General features: G+C 52.5%; 1 protein-coding gene across 6 annotated transcripts in view; it reads left to right on the top strand.

The window, feature by feature from the left end:
• The first annotated feature begins 478 nt into the window (after positions 1–478).
• The window catches only part of RASAL1 (RAS protein activator like 1), a 29,887-nt gene continuing 12,144 nt past the window's right edge, over positions 479–18,221 (top strand). For 3 of the 6 annotated variants that reach the window (XR_013366525.1, XM_077875717.1, XM_077875721.1), the window contains exons 1-10: positions 480–818; positions 4,639–4,695; positions 7,232–7,345; positions 7,480–7,541; positions 12,498–12,627; positions 14,669–14,750; positions 14,806–14,964; positions 16,902–16,990; positions 17,712–17,829; positions 17,959–18,112. Coding sequence is in view for 4 of the 6 variants with exons in the window: in XM_077875717.1 (XP_077731843.1) it covers positions 754–818; positions 4,639–4,695; positions 7,232–7,345; positions 7,480–7,541; positions 12,498–12,627; positions 14,669–14,750; positions 14,806–14,964; positions 16,902–16,990; positions 17,712–17,829; positions 17,959–18,112 (1,030 nt within the window). In the remaining 2 variants the exon portion in view is untranslated. Of the gene's footprint in view, positions 819–1,667; positions 1,801–4,638; positions 4,696–7,231; positions 7,346–7,479; positions 7,542–12,497; positions 12,628–14,668; positions 14,751–14,805; positions 14,965–16,901; positions 16,991–17,711; positions 17,830–17,958; positions 18,113–18,221 lie in introns of those variants that run through there. The other 3 variants (XR_013366526.1, XM_077875719.1, XM_077875718.1) reach the window with 3 other exon arrangements.

Here is an 18,221-nt window from a genome sequence, read left to right as displayed (position 1 = left end):
CCGCCGCCCCCGCCCCCGCCCCCGCGGAGCCAGCCCGTGACGCGCGAGCCGTCGCCGTTCCCACAGTCCGGGTTTAATTGGAAACGAAGCGAGAGCGAAGGGGATGCGCGAGGCCCCTCCCCTGCCTCGGGACCGGCGCTCTTCCCGCGCAGCGCCCCCCCCGCCCCGGCCCCCGCCGCAGGTGCGACTCCCTCGTTAGCGACGCCTCCCGGCCCCCGCGGGGACTGCTCGCAGGCGGGCGCGGAGCGGGGCCGGCAGGCGGCGCCGGGCGGGGGGGCGGGGGGGCGGGGCGCGCTGTGTCTCTGAGCCCCGCGCCGCGTGGCGGGGTCCGCCCCCTCCCGGGTCTCCGCCGCCGGTGTGCGCGGGCGCGCTGGGCTGGGGTGCCGGCAGGGGGCGCGCGGGGGGCCCGGGGACGGGCGGGAGGCACGCGGGAGGCGGGGTTGGGGGGAGGGCCCTGGGTCGCCCCTCCCGCCCCCTGCCCGCCCACCCGGAGCTCCAGACCGCGAGGCAGGAGCCGCGGTGCCCCCCGCGCCCTGCCGGCTCCGCGCGCACCTCCTACCTGTGGAGTGCGAGGGGCTCCCTCTCGCTGGACACCCGCTCCTGCTCCCCGGAGAGCTCCCGCCCGGCTCCTCGCGGCGCGCAGAGGCGGCGCTGGGACCCGGGACAGCAGCTGGTGACATGTAGACGCCCCCTTCGCGGAGCAGCCTCGGCACCTGGGCACCCCCCGGCGCTTAAAGTTTGGGGCTGGGCGCCATGGCCAAGAGCAGCTCCCTGAATGTCCGCGTGGTGGAGGGTCGGGCGCTGCCCGCCAAGGACGTGTGAGTACCCCGGGTCGAGTCCCGGGTGAGGGGCGCACCGCACGTGGGGAGGGAGGGCCGCGTGCCAGGGAGGGCCCGTGAGGTGGGCGGGGGGGGGGGGGCTCTTGTCTAAGACCCAGTATTGGGGCAGGTCCGCCCTCACGGGGCTAGAGGCCCCATGCCCATCGTGAAACCTAGTGCAGAGGGGCGCCCAGACTTAGCAGATGCACCACTCTGCCCCCAGGAAGTGGGGTGTCTTTGTTCCTGGGCTGTACTAAAGGGGATTAGAAGGTCGAATTTTGTTGGAGCTGCGGAGAGTATTGGAGCGCGGCGGGGTGGGGAGGGGGTGTCGTCTCTTCCTTAGTTGAGGCAGGTGCCGGAGGTGGGGCTTCTCCAGACCACGGTGGGTGCCTATCAAAAGAACCCTGGGAAGAAGGCCCAGAGTGCCGGGTGGTCCCAGGATTCCTCCGTGTGCATCTGGTGTTTAGGTTCGCAGATAGTCATCAGGTGGCCCACCAGCCAGGGTGGGGATGGGGAGTGGGGGGGACACCAATCTGGAGTCCTCTCTATCTAGAGCCCTGTGCTCCCCAGCTAGGAACTCCCTGTGTGGGCCTTCCCTGGATGCTGAGCTGCTTGGAGAGCCACCCCACCTCCACCGTAGCACCCTCCCCAGCCAGGTGTGATGGAGCTGGAGGACCCTTGGGCTCCCCTTGGTACCAGGCCTTGGCTCTGCTTCCTCCAGGGCTGAGTCAGCAGTTGCCGAATCAGCAGAATGGCGGGAGGGATCCCCCTCCTGCTTGGCCTGGAGCCCAGAAGGGGTGCTGAGGTGTCAGCACCTGGGACAGGTGTGGGATCCTTGGCAGGGCATCAGCTGTGTGACCTTGAACCTGGTCCTCTTGGGTCTCAATTTCCTGCCTGGACAATGGGAGCTCTGGACAGGAGCCACCCAGCCCCCCACCGCTATGGAGATGGAGACCCTGTTAGGATTTACCCCATGGCCAAGGTGAGCAGAAATCTGGACTCTGAGCCTTTACCTGAGTGGAGATTAGGGCTTAGCTATGCCCTGACTCCCCCCCAGCTGTGGGTCCCCAGTGAAGGGTCCCCTGCCTCTGATTTCATGAACCTTGCCCCTCCCCAGCTCTGGGCTGCTGAGAGCAGTCTTAGCTTCCCCTCATCCTCGTCAGCTACCCCAAATAAATATGCATATTTATTGGGATAAAAGCAGAGCACTTGCTGTGTGAATGCAGCTTTTGGACAAGCCCCTGCTTCCCTCTTTCTGGGACACCCTCTCAGAGCCTCTGAGAATGACATTCTGGAACTTTTGTGACAGTGAGGCCAGGAATGGGGGCCTGGGAACTGCCGCACGGCTGAAGGGGGGGCCCCTGGAGAAATCAGGTTTCCATCTCATGATCCTGGGTGAGGGCCGTGAGGGAGTGGCAGGTGGTGCCCCTGGCCCTGAACACGGCTCCCGGGGCTCCTTCTGCCTCTCCTGCAGAGGGAGTTGACTCATCTGGTTCCTGCATCTCTTGGCCACCCCTCTTCCCCCAAGTTCCAGGGCCCAGATGAGCCCCAGAGCAAGGGTGGGAAGGAGTCACTAACCCTAGTGGAGGATACAGTCACCCTGCCTCAGTTTCTCTAGCTGCTGGCTCTCTTCTTCAAGAGGGGCCGTCCTCAGAGCATGCCGAGATCTCCATGCCCATGGAGACTCTTGGATGGGGGTGTGTTCTCTCTCTGGTCTCCTATGGGAAAGGGCCCAGACTTGTTCCGAAGCCTCGAAGCCTTGTCAGGTTTGAGGGCGGGGCCTGACCTGACTCTGGAGGAGGCCTCAACTGACAATTTGTGAGTAGTAGTATTAGTAATAATAGCAGCTGTAAGTTGTCCAGGGCTTCCTCTGGGCCGGGTTCTGTGTTCAACACTTCCTGTGGCCCTATTAGCATTTCTGTTTCTAAATGGGGGACACTGAAGCCCAGAGAGGCAAAGTCACTTGCCTGAGGTCACACAGCTGGGATCTGAGCTCTGACTACTCCAGTGTGTAAACCACACTGGGCAGGCGGTGGCCGAGGAGCCTTCTTTCCCACATTTGAGTTGGGGCAGGGGCCGTGGGAGAGGCCAAGGGTCTGGAGAGATCGAGGGTCTGGAAGGCGCACGCCTCCTGCCACTGCTGCCTCCTACCTGATGGGAGCCTGATAAGGCCCTCGTGCGTCAGTGCTGTGGAGCTGACTAGCCAGCTTGGCTCCCAAGAGGGGCCCCAGGGTCAGGCCTGGGTGACGGAAGGGGACATGTCGGATCCCGGCCAATCTTCCCATGTCTGCAGCTGGGGAAAGTGAGGAATGGGACCATATCTAAAAGAGGCTCAGGGATAGAGGACCCCAGCCAGAAAAATGAGATATAGGGATTACCCAGCCATAGGCAACCCCCAGGGAGAGCCAGATTAGGAAACTGAGGCTGCCAGGGTTACTCAGCCCAATGGGTTTGAAATAGATTCAGAAGGGGAAACTGAGGCTTAGGGCACTACTCAGAAGGGGGCTCAAGGGTAGAACCCAGAAAAGAATGCAGGGACACAGGCCACCACCCAGCCTGAGGTGTTCTGAGATGAGGCCAGATGGGGAAGTGGAGGCATGGTGGCACCCACACAGAGGGAGCTGAGGCCTAAGGAAGGACTCGTCCAGCAGACAAGGCTCAGATCACAGCTGGCTCCTGGCACCAACAGCCCCCTCCCTGAAATCCTGTGGCATCTCTGGGTTGGAAGTGGCAGAGAGAGAGGGTGGGGGCTCCCCCAGAAGTTTGAGGAAGCAAGGAAGACAAGTAAACACAGAGAAAAACGGGGAACAAGATGCCTTCAGAAGGATCGGAGTCAGTTTTACAAATGATAGAGGGGGCTGGGAGTGGTCTCTCTGGTGAAGTGATTTTTGGACTGAGTCAGCCAGGATAAGATCAGGGACAGGGTATCTTAGATGCAACAGCAAGCGCAGAGGCCCTGAGGCTGGACTGAGGTTGGTGGAAGATAAAGGAGGCCTGTGTGATGGGACAGAGGGGACATGAGGACCCTAGGGGCAGCTTGGGAGGGGGCTGGTAACTCTTATTATGAAAGGGGGATGGAGCTGGCTTTGGTTGGCTTGTGGCTCATGCCTACTCAAGGGGATGCAGCACATCTGTGCTGCTATTGGTTGAGTTTTGAGATCTGGGTGCCCTGGTCTTTGCCAGCAGAGGTGCATCCCCAGTGGGCCAAGCACTGGGAGCCCCCCTCCCCAGGGAAAGTTCCATGGAAATGAAAAGCTGGGATGGGCAATGCTTTCTCCAGAGGGTAGCGCTGAGGCTCCTGGGGGAGAGCTCTGGGGCCAGCCCGTGATGCATCCCCCACCCCATGCATTACCTCCTTTAGTTCCTCCAGCCCACCCAAGAGATGTGTGTTAACATTAGAGAGAGGGAAAGCTGGCACCCACAGACAGAGAGGAGGAGCCTTACCGGGTTCGGCAGCTAGCAGGTGGCAAAGCCAGGATGCCTCTCCAGCACATGCTGTTGGCCACAGCTCCGGGCTGCCTAGGACCAGCACTGGGAACTTTCTGGCCTCATGCCTCAGTGTTCTGTTTCTCTGGGTGGAAGCCCAGAGAGCCCATGCATGGTGGGTCAGGCTTGCAGTGGGTGGGCTGTGCACCCATGACATCTCCAGCTGGTCCCCTGAGGTTCTGCCTCTTAGCCCGACTCGCTGTGTGACCCTGGGCCAGTACCCTGCCCTCTCTGGGCTGCAGTTGCCCCTATCCGTACGTATAATGTGGGTGGATTGGGACTTCCACTCGTGGCTGCCCTCTCAACCTCCCTCCTGAACGTCCTCCTTCTGCAGGTCTGGGAGCAGTGACCCCTACTGCATCGTGAAGGTGGATGACGAGGTGGTGGCCAGGTGAGGAGTGGAGAGGCCAGGCCTGGGGAAAGAGGAACAGGGCAGGGGATGGAGGAGGAGCTCCTCCTAGACCTGGGGGGTCCAGGCACAAGACTGCGTGTTGAAAAGAGGAGTGGGGCAAGGACAAGGCTTACGCCGAGGGTGGACATGTGGGGCTGATGGTGGACGCCATGTGCTTTGGCCCCTCTGGGGACAGACAGCTGGGACTGCCAGCTCCTCCTGCCGTCCTGCCCCACCGCCTGGCCGATGCGGTCCCCCTGGACCAGATGATGTCCCTGCCGCTGTCCTGAGGCTGACTCAGCGGCTGCCAGCCTGTGTCTCCCACAGTGGCCTCCCCGGAGGCGGGCATCTCACGCTTGGCTGGGCTGGCTGGTTCCGGGCCTGCTGGGTGCTGCGGGCACCAGGGTGTGTGTGTGTGTGTGTGTGTGTGTGTGTGTGTGTGTGTGTGCACGCACGCATGCGTAACCAGCTGGGCCTGCTTTTGAGTGTGGGGGTGGGTGTTGGAGGGCTGGCGTGAATGCCTGCGACCACATGTGCATGTCCCTGGGGGTATGCAGCTCACAGGCTCACATTGTGTACAGTCTGTGGTGTGTGTGTGTGTGTGTGTGTGTAGCTGAGTGTGTGCACACACATGGTCTGCCCTGCATACACATGTGAGCACCAGTGTCTGCTTGTTTGGGTACACACGTCAGGACGGGAGGGGATTGATGCATGAGTGCGTTTTGGGTGGGGGTGGAGGGAGGTGGGTCTGGGCGTAGTTGGTCCCCACCCCCGCAGGTCTGGGGACAGCTCTCAGGCCCCGCAGGCCTGAGGGGCGTGGGTGGGCAGGTGGGCGGCTGGCTGAAGCCTGGGTTCCTATGGAGACAGCAGGATTCAGGATGCCTTTGGTGCTGGTTCTGGTCCAGATGGTCTGGGAGCTGGGGGTGGGGAAGCCCTTCTGGGGAGGGGTGTCAGCCTGCAGCATCCCAGCTGACCCCTGTCCATTGTTCGCTATGCGCATGCTCCCCCCTCACCACATGCTGTGATACCAAACCCCCCAAACAGACAGATAGAATTTTCTGTGTGATCCCAGGCTGCCATCTCCCCATGTGTGCTCTGGGGGAGACTTCCAGCTGGGAAAAGACCAGGACAGGAGGAACAGGGTGTTTGGGAAGAAGGGACCTGTGATGGTGGTGCCCTGGGCTGGGGTAGAGGGCACAGTGTGCATCTGCGCATACATGCATGTGTACATGTTCACACTTTGTTGGGGAAGAGTGTGGGGAAAGGGAAGAAAGGAGTGGCCAGTGTATGACCAAATTCTGCAGCAATAGATTTGAGTGTGTCTTCACTGGGCAAAGTAGGTTCTTTGTTCCCTGCTGGGTAAAGGGAAGTGTCGGGTGAAGATGCTCTCTGTGTGTGTCTGTTTTAGGCTTGTCTTGGTCCCTAACCCTCCTGTGGTTCCCTCTTGCTTCCTGAGTGCTCTGGCTCCTGCTGACTTCATGGGCTCTTGGCCCCCCACACTTCCCCATTTCTCAGCCCGCACCTTCCTGTTCCTTAGACTCAACAAGCTCACCCCTGCCTCAGGGCCTTTGCACGTGCTGTTCCAACCATCTTGTCCTCATCTTCTCTGCCTCCTTTGCCTGACTAGCTCCTGCAAGAAGCCTTTTCTGACTCCTCCTACCCACATCCCCAGACCAAGCCAGGTGCCACTGAGCTAACCTAAATCACAGGACTTCTCTTGCTGTCGTGTGTCACAAGAGCTCAGGAGGGAGCACTTGCCCACTGAGGAGGGCCTCTGTGGGGGCAGGGACCTTGGCACCTCTTCCTCTGATTCTCCATCGCCCACAAGGCTTGGCATGCAGTCACGGTGTCTATGGAGTGAAGGAATGAATGAATGGAGTTTGTGCGTTGTCAGTTACTATGCTCTGGGATTCTGTGTGTGTGTACCTGCCACCCATCACTGTATGCATGTCAGTGTGTGTCTGTGGGTTTCTGTGTATCTCTATGTGCTGAGCATTTTCCTTTTGATCTATGTGTCTGTGTGAATGTGTCTGTTTTCTCTGTGTGTATCTGCGTGTATCCATATGTAGAAACACATAGATGTGCATTTCTAGAAATTTCTGAGGATGCTTATGTGTATCTGTGCATACAGGAATGTGTCTCTGGCTTTCTTGGTATATCTGTGTCTGTCTTTCAGGGTGTATCCTGGTGTGAGTGTGTGTGTGTGTGTGTGTGTGTGTGTGTGTGTGTGTATGTAGGTCTCAGGGTATATGGATGTTGGGGTTTCTGTGTGTATTTGTGTTTTGTTTTTAAGTAGGCTCCACACCTAGCATGGAGCCCTACAGGGGGCTTGAACTCATGACCCTGAGATCAGGACCTGAGCTGAGATCAAGTTCAGATGCTTACCAGACTGAGCCACCCAGGCACCCCTCCTTGTGTGCATTTGTGTATATATCTATGCACATCATGGATGTGTGTGGGTATGTGTGGGGGTCCCCAGATGTCTTCCACCTGTGTGGCCCAAGGGTCCCCAGCCCCCTGTGCCCTCTTTTTGTAGGACAGCAACTGTATGGCGGAGCCTGAGCCCCTTCTGGGGGGAGGAGTATACCGTACACCTGCCCCTGGATTTCCATCATCTGGCCTTCTATGTTCTGGACGAAGATACAGTGGGGTGTGTGCCCTGGGGACCTATGCTTGGGCACCTGGGGGAAGGCGGGGTGCCCCGAAGCAAAGTATCCACCCAGCCCTTACTGCCTGCTTTCACTGCTTAATGACTTACACTGTCACCTGCTCGCCTTTCCACAGGCACGATGACATCATTGGCAAGATCTCGCTGAGCAGGGAAGCAATCACAGCCGACCCCCGAGGTGGGCGAGGGGCAGCAGACTTCAGCTGGGTGGAGGGAGCAGGGGTGGCCATGACCAGGTTTGCAAGCACCTTAGCAAGTGGCATGGGGAAGCACAGAGTCTTCAGTGGAAAATTACTTCAGTTGTTGATTTTTATTTATTTAAAAAAATTTTTTTGGAAGAGCGAGAACACACATGCACAAGTTGGATGAGGGAGGGACAGAGAAAGGGAGAGAGAGAATCCCAAGCAGGCAACATGCCCAGCATAGAGGCTGACACCAGGCTCAATCTCATGACCCTGAGATCATGACCGAGCTGAAACCAAGAGTCAGATGCTTAACCGATTAAGCCACCCAGGTGCCCCATCAGTTGTTGATTTAAATTTTTTAAAATTTAGTTTATTTATTGAGTAGTTTAATTAATTTACATAGTTCAGTATTCAAAAAATATAATTAGTGGTGAAACTGTTCGTCTTAATCTAGCTATTCCATTTTCATTTTCAAGGTTGTCAGTTTCTTGTATGTCCTTCTAGAGATATTTTATTTTATTTTATTTTATTTTATTATTTTATTTTATGTTAAGGATTTTATTTGAGAGAGAGAGAGAGAGAGCAAGAGTTGGTGAGGGGCAGAGGGAGAAGCAGACTCTCTGCTGAGCAGAGATCCCCATACAGGGCTCAATCCCAGGATCCTGAGGTCATGACCCGAGCTGAAGGCAGACACCCCACTGACTGAGCCAACCAGGTGTTCCTAAAGATATTTCAAATAGGTTTCTTAATTCTAAGTGCTCTTTACATGAATCAACTCATTTAATTATCATAATAGCCCTGTGAAGTAGGTACTCTTATGATGCCCACTCCAGAGGTGAACATCCTGAAGCACATGGGATTGATTATATGGCTTGCACCAGATCACAAAGTTATTAGGTGAATGGCCAGGATTTGAACCAAGATTGTCTACCTCCAGTCTGTGCTATTAACACAGCATCATATGTGTTTTTTCTCTGCTCATAGGAATGGCAGCCTGATATACTCACTGTTCTGTACCTTGCCTTTTTTTTTTTTTAAGATTTTGTTTATTTATTCATGAGAGGTAGAGAGAGAGAGAGAGAGGCACAGACATAGGCAAAAGGAGCAGCAGGCTCCTCACAGGGAGCCCGATGTGGGACTTGATCCCAGGACCCTCGGATCACGCCCTGGGCCAAAGACAGACACTTAACCGCTGAGCCATCCAGGCACCCCTGTGCCTTGCCTTTCACTTCACCATGTACCTTGGAGACCTTTCCATATAAGTTCCCCAAATCTTCAACATTCTTTGATCTTTGACTTCATGGCACTCCATTGTATGGATATGCCATAATTTATTTGGCTGGTTCCCTATTGATGGGCACTTGGGTTGTTTACTGTCTCTCCCTAGTTCACACAATACAGCCTTGAATAGCCTTGTACAAATGTGATTTCACACATGTGCAAGTTATGTCAATCAGCCTGATAAGTCCCTAGAAGTGGATTTGCTTGGTCATAGAGTATCCACATTAGCATATTAGAGACTTATTGCTAAGTTGCCTTCTATGGAGGAGATAACAAATTGCCCCCCTGTACTTTTGCCAGCAATTACCAAACTTTTTGATCTTGTATCTTACAGGTAAAAAGTTGCCTCTTCATTTAGGTTATTTTGTATTTCTCTATGAATGAGATTGATAGCCTTGTTATATATTTAAGAGTTGCCTTATTTCCTTTTCTGTTTGTTATTTATTTACATTTTTTGTGCATTTCCCCCCACTGGGTTGTTTGGCTTTTCTTATTGATTTGTAGGAACTCTTTACATATTAGGCAAATTTAACTCTATCATATTAGCTGCAAATATTTTTTCTTCCTTTGTCCCTTGTGTTTTTGCTTATCATTTTGTTCTATGTATAAACTTTATTTATTTTTCTCTAGTTAATTTTATCTTTTTTTTATGGATCTTGATTTTCTGTGATACCTAAAAAGGACTTCCCAACTCTAAGAGAAGATAAGTTTTTTTTACCATGATTCCTTCTCAAAACAATTTGTTTTCCTTTTGTACATTCACATCTTTGATCTATTTGGAATTTATCCAGATTCAAGGTATGGAGAGGGATTGAACTATATTGCTTTTTCTCTAGATGACTACTAATTGTCTCAACATCAGTAACTGAATAATGTATTTTTTCATTGGGGGAATTAGTTGAAAACTTATGTGCTAATAATCATAACCATTGCTCTTATTTAATGAGGGCTTACTATTATTAATATAACTATATTTAGTCTTCACAACAGTAAGTGAAGTGTGCACTAGAATAATCTTGAATTTATGGCTGATGGAAAATGAGGTTTGGAGAGGTGAGGGCACTTGCCCTTCCTAGAAGTTTCACAGCTGGGAGTTGAGTCCAGGCTGTCCTTCTTCCAAAGTCTATGCTTTCAACCTGTCTGCTGAACTGTTCCTGTAATGCCTCAAACATCCACCCAAGGGGGTGGAATTAGATGAATAAAGTATGAGTCCAGGCTTCAAGGAGCTTGTGGACCAGATAGAAGGAGAAAACAGAACATGTTCACACAGAACAAGGAACAAGAAAAAAAGGGGAACTGTCCATGTGTGTGCTTCTTATTTTTTAAGCAGGATAGGAATGTAGGGGTGGAGGCATATGGAATATTACTGGCATGACAGTGGATGAGGATAAGAGGGCTAGTGTAGTCAAGAAAGGTTTCCTGGATGAAGGGGAATGAGTTGGTTCTTAAAGGTGCTTTGGCAAAGACACTAAGATATGTCTCTATAAATTCTCTTCTAGGGTTGGGCATAGGCCAGGCCAGATGGAGTCCTCAGTGGGTCTCGATTGGAGAAGGCCATAGGTGACAGGCTAGAGTCTGGGCTTTCTTCTAGAGGCACTAGGGAGCCATTGATGGTCCTTTAGCAAGACAGCAAAGAGAGTAGAGCCATATTATCAGAGGATGGAGTGATAGGAGAGATTAGATACATTTTCAGAAGATCTCTGTGCTACTTTGTGGATATTGGATCACAGTGGGACAAGAGTACATATGAGAGATCAATTAGGAGTCTGTTGCAGTAATCAAGTGACAGGAAGCTGATGGCACCTTGGATTTGTGGGTAACAGTAAAGATAGAGGTGAGGGGGGACTAAACTCCCAGTAGTGTGTGGCACTAGATCCTCCTGCAGCATAACAGTGAGATCCTGAATTAGACAGGATACCTAATACGTTTTAGGACTTGCTGTAAAGAAGAAAAAAATCTCACTATTCTCTAGTCCCCCCACTGCCACCCTCCTCCCACCACTTATGAGCGAAAACCTGACAGGGGGTGGGGAATAATAAGCAAAGGAGTAAGGAAAGATTTCCCTGAAAGTAAATGTCAGCATCACATCTCATCAACAAAGAGACTAAATCTTGGGCCAGGGTAAGGCAGATGCTACTGGACCCAAGAGTTCCCATTTGATGAAGAACCTTAAAGTGTCCTAGAATAAGAAACCACCATTCCTCTCCAGGGATAAGCATCCTCATGTTAAGTTTCCCACAGAGTCAGCTCAAACAGACATGACTTTGTAATCAGAGCTCACCATATGCATGAGGAAGTGGGCCACCATGAGCAAGAGTCAGCAGACACAATAACCACCAGATGTGAACTTGCAAAGATGTTAGATTTTATCATTATGATACACAGGATTTTAAAAGGAATAAACTATCTATCTATCTAACTATCTATTTTAAAATATTTTGTTTATTTATTCATGAGAGACAAACACAGAGAGACAGAGACACAGGCAGAGGGAGAAGCAGGCTCCATTCAGGGAGCCTGATGTGAGACTTGATCCCAGGACCCCAGGATCATGCCCTGGGCCAAAGGCAGATGCTCAACCACTGAGCCACCCAGGCGTCCCAGGAATATACTATTTAAATAAATAGAAATGTAATCCCCAGAAAGAGCCAATCATAATCATAATAAGTTGGAGCAATACATTAAAAAATAGACTTGGAAAAAAAACCAAAGCAAACTTGTAGAGATCAAAAGTAGTCACTGAAATTGAAAACTGAGTGGCCGAGTTCAACAGCAGATCATTCAGAGATGATGAGAGAATTAATGAGCTGGAAGAGAGATATGAAGAAATTGTTTAGACATTGGCCCAGAGAAACAAGAAGGAAAATATAAAAGAGAAGTTCAGAGACATAGGAAATTACTGAGAAGGTCTAACATCCATTGAATTGGAGTCCTAGGAGGAAAGAAGAGAAAAAATTAGGGAGAAGAAGTGACTAGAAAAAAATTGATGACCTGGAATCTTCCAGAACTCAAGAAAGGAAGGACATGATTCCTTAAGTAGAAACAATACAACCCCCAGTAACCAGGATAATAAAATTCTTACCTGCCTATGCAGTGAAATTGGAGAACATCAAACACATAGTCCTTAAATTTAAAGAGAAAAGGTAGATCATTGACACAAGGTCAGTTATGAAGCTGAAATGACTTCTCAACAGCTACAATGGAAGCTAGAAGTTAGTGGATGATATCTTCAGAGTGGAGAGAGAGAGAGAGAGAGAGAGAGGTTGAAATTGACTTGACTGTTTTGGGCAGAGAGAACTGCCTGGATGGAGGGTCAGAGGTAGGAATGCCCAAGATTTTTGTGAAGGGGGAGTATGTTGGAACTAAACAATGAAGTGTTTTGTACAGCAGGTGAAGAGTGTGATAGTACCGGGTGAAGGGCATTGGACTCACTGCCCGCATTCAGTGCCCAGCTCTGACACTTAGTAACTGTAGGATCATGGGCAAAGCTTTTCCTTCACTGTGCCTCATTTTCCTCATCAGGAAGGTGGATGATTGATTACAGCACCTATATCAAAGGTGAACACGAGAGGTCCATGACTTAATACATGTGTAATGTTAATTGAATTGTTAACACAATGCCAGTGTCCAGTAAGTGCTTAATAGATGTTAGCACTTGTGCCCTCCAGGAATTGATAGCTGGATCAACCTGAGCCGTGTCGACCCAGATGCAGAGGTGCAGGGTGAGATCTGCTTGGATGTGCAGATGCTGGAGGACACGCGGGGCCGTTGTCTTCGCTGTCACGTGCTCCAGGCCAGGTATAGTCATGATGGAGGCTGGTGTGGGGTTGGTCTGACAATGAGCAAGAGTTTGCTGGATGCCCCCAGCTGTCTTGGCTTTTGAGACTGCATCACTCTGGGAAATTTCTGGGCTCACAACCAGGATCACTTGTAGACAAACAGTCCAAGTTCACCAGGTTTGCAGACTCCTGGGGTCAGAGCACAAGCAAAATCTTTGCTGGGTCTTCAGGTGCCAGCAACCAAAGGTCAGACACTCAGGATGGCCAGAAAAAGCATGGAGGTGTATTAATCAAATTGTAAGTGATAGATACCCAATTCCTACTAGCTTAAGCAGATTGGCTTATATGAATGACATGCAGCTTCAGGCATGGCTGGATTCAGGTGCTCAAACAGTGAGATCAGGAATCTATAGACATAGACTTTTCAGCTGTCTTTTGTATTAGGTTCATTCTCAGGCAGTCTGTCACCAGGTGTGGGCAACGATGACCCCAGCAGGATGGCATCCTGCCAACTTGGCAAGTCTAATCGAAAAAGAAATTTCCTTCGTCATTTCCAACAAATGTCCTGAGACTGATTCTTACTGGCCCAATCTGAGGCACATACCTATCTCTGAACCAATTACATGGACTCTGATTGGATGGGCCTGAGTCCCACACCCACTCCTGGAGTGAGAGAGGGATCAGCCTATCTAAGTTACGTGAGCTGAGAGTGAGAGAGGGACAGGTCCTGTCCCAAAGAAACAGGAGAAGGAAGATGAATGCAGGACCAGTGAAACCCACAGATGACCCTCCAGGGGCACCAGCTCATCTGATATCCGTCTTTCTGCCTGCCTTTTATCACTCTGCAATCCCCTCCTTTCTTCCTCAGCTCCCCCATCATTCTGCTTCCTTAAATACTCCCATCCCTCTTCCCCACTCATCTCTTGTCTTTCTGCCTTGTTTTCACACCTTACTCCCCCAACCCTCACTTTTAGACCAGTCCTCAGTCAGGTTGGGGAGGACCTTTATTTCTGGTTTGCTGTGTGGCCTTAAAGTCTTTCCTTGCCCTCTCTGTGCCTCTCTCACCATCTCCAGATTTCTGTCTCCAGCCAGGGTTCCCTGGCGTCTGGATGGAGTACCAGGGTGGCAGAGGACGGGCAAAAGGACTGAGCATGGGACAGTGGGCTCCTCATCTGCTTTGTGCCAGTGGTTCCTCCTCAGCCACAAGGCTGTGCAGGATCCTTGCAAGCAGGAGAGGACTGATTGCTGTCGCTTAGCAACTGGGCTGGCTCCTAGGAAACCGAAGAAGGCTTTGGATGCCAAGCAGGGGTGGGAGAGGCACAGCAGGAGGAAGCCAGCAGCCCCTGGTGAGGGGCTGTATTGGATTTGGGGGATCTCAGGAGGGAGGGATTGGGAAAACTGACTGAGGTGAGACTTTGGGGTTGTCGTGGCAACCGGAGACAGGAGGTCCTTGCCTCAAGCCTTTTCTTGGGTCCCAGGCAGGGTGGAGGCATGAATGTTTGTTAAATGAATGAATGAATGAATGGGTGCTCACATCCTGCCATCTGCTGTGCTCAGTCTTTTATACACATCATGTCCTTTAAGCCTCGGCCCTGTGAGGTTGGTCCATTATTATTTCCATTTTCCAGATGAGGAAACTGAGGCTCATGGCAGTGAAGTGACTTTCCCTAGTGTCCCCCAGCCAAAGGGTGGTAGGGCCAGGCTTTGAACCCTGGTGTCTGGTCTCCTATCTAGGGGTTCCAGAGAAACTGAGGCTCTCTTCCCACTCCCCACTGCACCTTCACCTCTTGGGCCTTGTGATTCAGGATTTGACCTTTTGGTGCTTCAGTTCCCTTATCTGGAAGATAGGGCCATACTAGGGCCTCCTCATAGGGTCACACTGGTCCACAGGAAGATACTGGGCTTGGACAGGCAGGGTGAGGGGTACTCCTTATTGGGTCCCCACAGTAGAGGCCAGAGGCATTTGAATAGTCCACCCTGAACCCCTTTTTCAAGGTCTAGCTTGGGACCTGGTCCTCAGAGGTCCTGCATCCCTCACTCCTTTCCTCATCTGTCCACAGGGACCTGGCCCCCCGAGACATCACCGGCACATCTGACCCATTCGCTCGTGTGTTCTGGGGCAGCCAGAGCCTGGAGACTTCAGTGAGTGGTATCATGGATCCGGGGAGGGGTGGGCATGGAGGCGGGCCCTCCTCAGCTCTCGCTGTCTCTCCGCCTTCCCCAGACTATCAAGAAGACCCGTTTCCCACACTGGGATGAAGTGCTGGAGCTGCGGGAGATGCCAGGTGCCCCAGCCCCGCTGCGGGTGGAGCTCTGGGACTGGGACATGGTGGGCAAGAATGACTTCTTAGGCATGGTAAGCACCCCCTCCCCAACACCCTTCATGGCTCCCCAACTACCCCCACGAGGGAAGGAGAGGGGAGATGGACTGTGCATCCTGGGATCTGGAAGGATTGATGTGAAGGCTGTCTCAACTAGCTCCTTGGCCCGGCCCGGGCGATGGAGTGCCACTGCCCCATTGTACAGGTGAGGAGACAGAGGCTCTCCAAGGGGCAGGAACCTGCCCAAGGTCACAGGATGGGCCCAGATCCTCATTCTGGGGTGAGGCTACTCAGAATGACCATGTGCTAAGTGCTTCTCCAGCAAGATCTCACTTATGTACTCCTCATGACCGCCCTTTGAGGCTGGGGCTGTTGTCTGCATTTTATAGATGGGAAAACCGAGGTTCATTCAGAGAAGCTGGGTGACTTTCCCAAGGCTATACAACTAAGAAATGGCAGAGCCAGGATCTGAGTTCAGGTTTCTCTGACTCCAGAATTTCAGTGCTTAACCCCTACCCCCTGGAAGCACTGGGCTCAAGGTCTCTCTTGGAACCTCAGTTTGCACATTTGTAAAATGGATGCAACTGCCCGTGCCTCTCAGTGGTAGTGGATGTATAGTCAGGGCTGACAGTTTTTATTTTTTTAAATTTATTTTTAATTTATTTACTTCTAAATGTTTTTTTTTAAAAGATTTTATTTATTTATTCATGAGAGACACAGAGAGAGGCAGAGACACAGGCAGAGGGAGAAGCAGGCTCCCCTCAAGGAGCCCGATGCGGGACCCGATCCTGGATCCCGGGATCACACCCCAAGCCGAAGGGAGACCCTCAACTACTGAGCCACCCAGGGGTCCTGGGGCTGATGGTTTTTAAAAGGAGGCAAGATTCGAGCAAGTTTCGGGGAGACTAGGTTATGCACAGCCAGTGGCGGTGAGAGGATGGATGTGTAAATAGTGCAGCAGCTGTGGGAAACAGCCTGGCTGTCCCTCCGATGGTTAAAAAGCATCACCACGTGCCCTGGCAATTCTACCTCTAGGTTTGCACCAAGAAAAATGAAAACACATGTCTGCACAAAAGCTTGTACATGAATGTTCACAGCAGCATTGTCCATGAGAGCCAAGAGTGGAGGCAACGCAAATGTCCCTCCGCAGCTGAATGAATACATACAGCAGGTGTATCCGTACAATGGAGTGTTCCTCGGCCATAAGAGGGAATGAGGTCGTGGAACCTGGGTGAACCCGGAAGACATGCTAAGGGACAGAAGCCAGTCCCAAACCCCCACATATGATACAATTTCATTTACATGAGATGTCTGGTGTAGGTGAACATGTGAAGAGAGACAGTGAATCAGTGGTGGCCAGGGGCTGGGGGTGCGGGTGGGAGCTGAACAGTGACACCTAATGAGCACAGGAGTTTGGGGGCGCTGACAGTAAATGTTCTGAAATTAGTGGTGATGGTTTCGCATAGCTCTGTGAGTAGACTGAAAACCACTGAATTACACTTGTTAAATACATGAATTGTATGTGATGCAAGTGACATCTTCATAAAGTTGTTTTGAAAGAGAGAAAGGGTGGGGCTCAGGGGCCTTATGGACTGTCTTTCAGCTTTTGGACAGATACGATTTGTGTCAGCCAAACAGCTGACGATGGCCTCAGTCCAGTTATGTGGTCTCTAGAAGCTGTGTGACCTTGGGCAAGTCACTCCATCTCTCCAGGCCTCAGTTTCCCCGAATGTGAATCAAGGGTCCCCTGGAGGCCCTAAGTGTCCTGACAGGAGCTAGTAAATTGGAACCAGGGGAGGGAGTGTGGCTGCTGTTGTGTCGATGGGGCACAGTAGGAGAAAGGAGGTGGGCACCGGCAGTAAATGCCTCCCCCCTCCTCGTAGGGGGGCAGCCCAAGCTCTTCTAGGCCCAGGTGAGGCCTTGGGCCTGGCAAGGTGGAGCTCACCTGAGGGTCTTCGTGTCCCCACTGCAGGTGGAATTCCCCCCGCAGGTCCTGCAGCAGAACGCACCCAGTGGTTGGTTCCGTCTCCTACCCTTTCCCAGAGCCGAGGAGGATTCTGGGTAAATGTGGGTGGGGAGGGGGGTGGCCAGGCTGAACCCGTGCTGAGTGCCATCTTCAGCTTGCGGGCAGGTCCTCGTGGGTGCCTATGTCCGCCCACAAGCTGTCACCATGTCACTTCATTCACTCACTTCACAAAAGTCTTATAATGGGTGTTTCCGTATGTCCAAATGAGTTCACCCTGTACCCATCCGCCTGTTTGCATGCGAGTGTGTCAGTTCACACTAGTCGATGTGGGTTCAAAACCCTGGGTCCTTCCACACCTCCCCATGCCTGTTCACACTGTCCGTTCTTGTACACCTCATACCGGCCACACTGTTTACATTGACTTTCCCTGTCATTCCTGTTTATCCTTGTCAACATCTGTTCACTATACCCACACCTGTCCACACCTGCCCACACTTGTCTGCATCTGACTATACTATTCACACCTCTCCACGTTGTCCCTTCACGGTGTATACATTTGTTTACACTGGCCACATCATTCCACACCAGCCATATCTGTTGACTCTGTGCTCGGCCGTTCCTGTTTATCCCCGTCAATATCTGCTCACACCTGTTCACACCTGCCCACCCTGGCCACACCTGTTCACATCTGCCCACGTCTGCCTCGTTTTGCTAATATCCATGCTCCATATCTGTGTTTGTGCCTGCCTATCTTGGCCATCCACACCTGCACATACATACTTACTGCTCTCTCCTCTGCGGTCTGATCCCCATCAGGGGAACCCTGGGTGCCCTGCGGCTGAAGGTGCGCCTCAGCGAGGACCGAATCCTGCCCTCCGGGTATTACCAGCCGCTCACGGAGCTGCTCATGGCGTCTGTGCTGGAGCCAGCAGAGGTGAGTGCATCAGTTCTGCTGGGGATCTGGATTATGGCCTCCCCCTGCTTTAGGGATCCCTCCCGGGGCTCTTTTGCTTTGGGGCCTCAGGGCCCTGGGCCACCTCTCCTGCCTCTCATCCTTACCCAGGAGGATGCTGCTAGTCCGCTGGCTGTGCTGGAGGAGCTGACCTTGGGGGACTGCCGCCAGGACCTTGCCACCAAGCTGGTGAAGCTCTTTCTTGGCAAAGGCCTGGCTGGACCCTTTCTGGACTATCTCACCCGGCGTGAGGTTATGCGGACCAGTGAGTTGCCTACGTGAGCCCCAGACATCACATCCCAGGGATGGGTCCGCATAGGGTCTCTGAGGGAGAAACAGGGGTGGGGTGTCAGGCAGAGGCCGGGCCTCCTATG

This window comes from Canis aureus, chromosome 27 (assembly GCF_053574225.1).
Source record: "Canis aureus isolate CA01 chromosome 27, VMU_Caureus_v.1.0, whole genome shotgun sequence".
Taxonomy (NCBI): Eukaryota; Metazoa; Chordata; class Mammalia; order Carnivora; family Canidae; genus Canis; species Canis aureus.
Note: the sequence above shows the minus strand (reverse complement) of the source record. Positions and strands in the feature narration are given on the sequence as shown.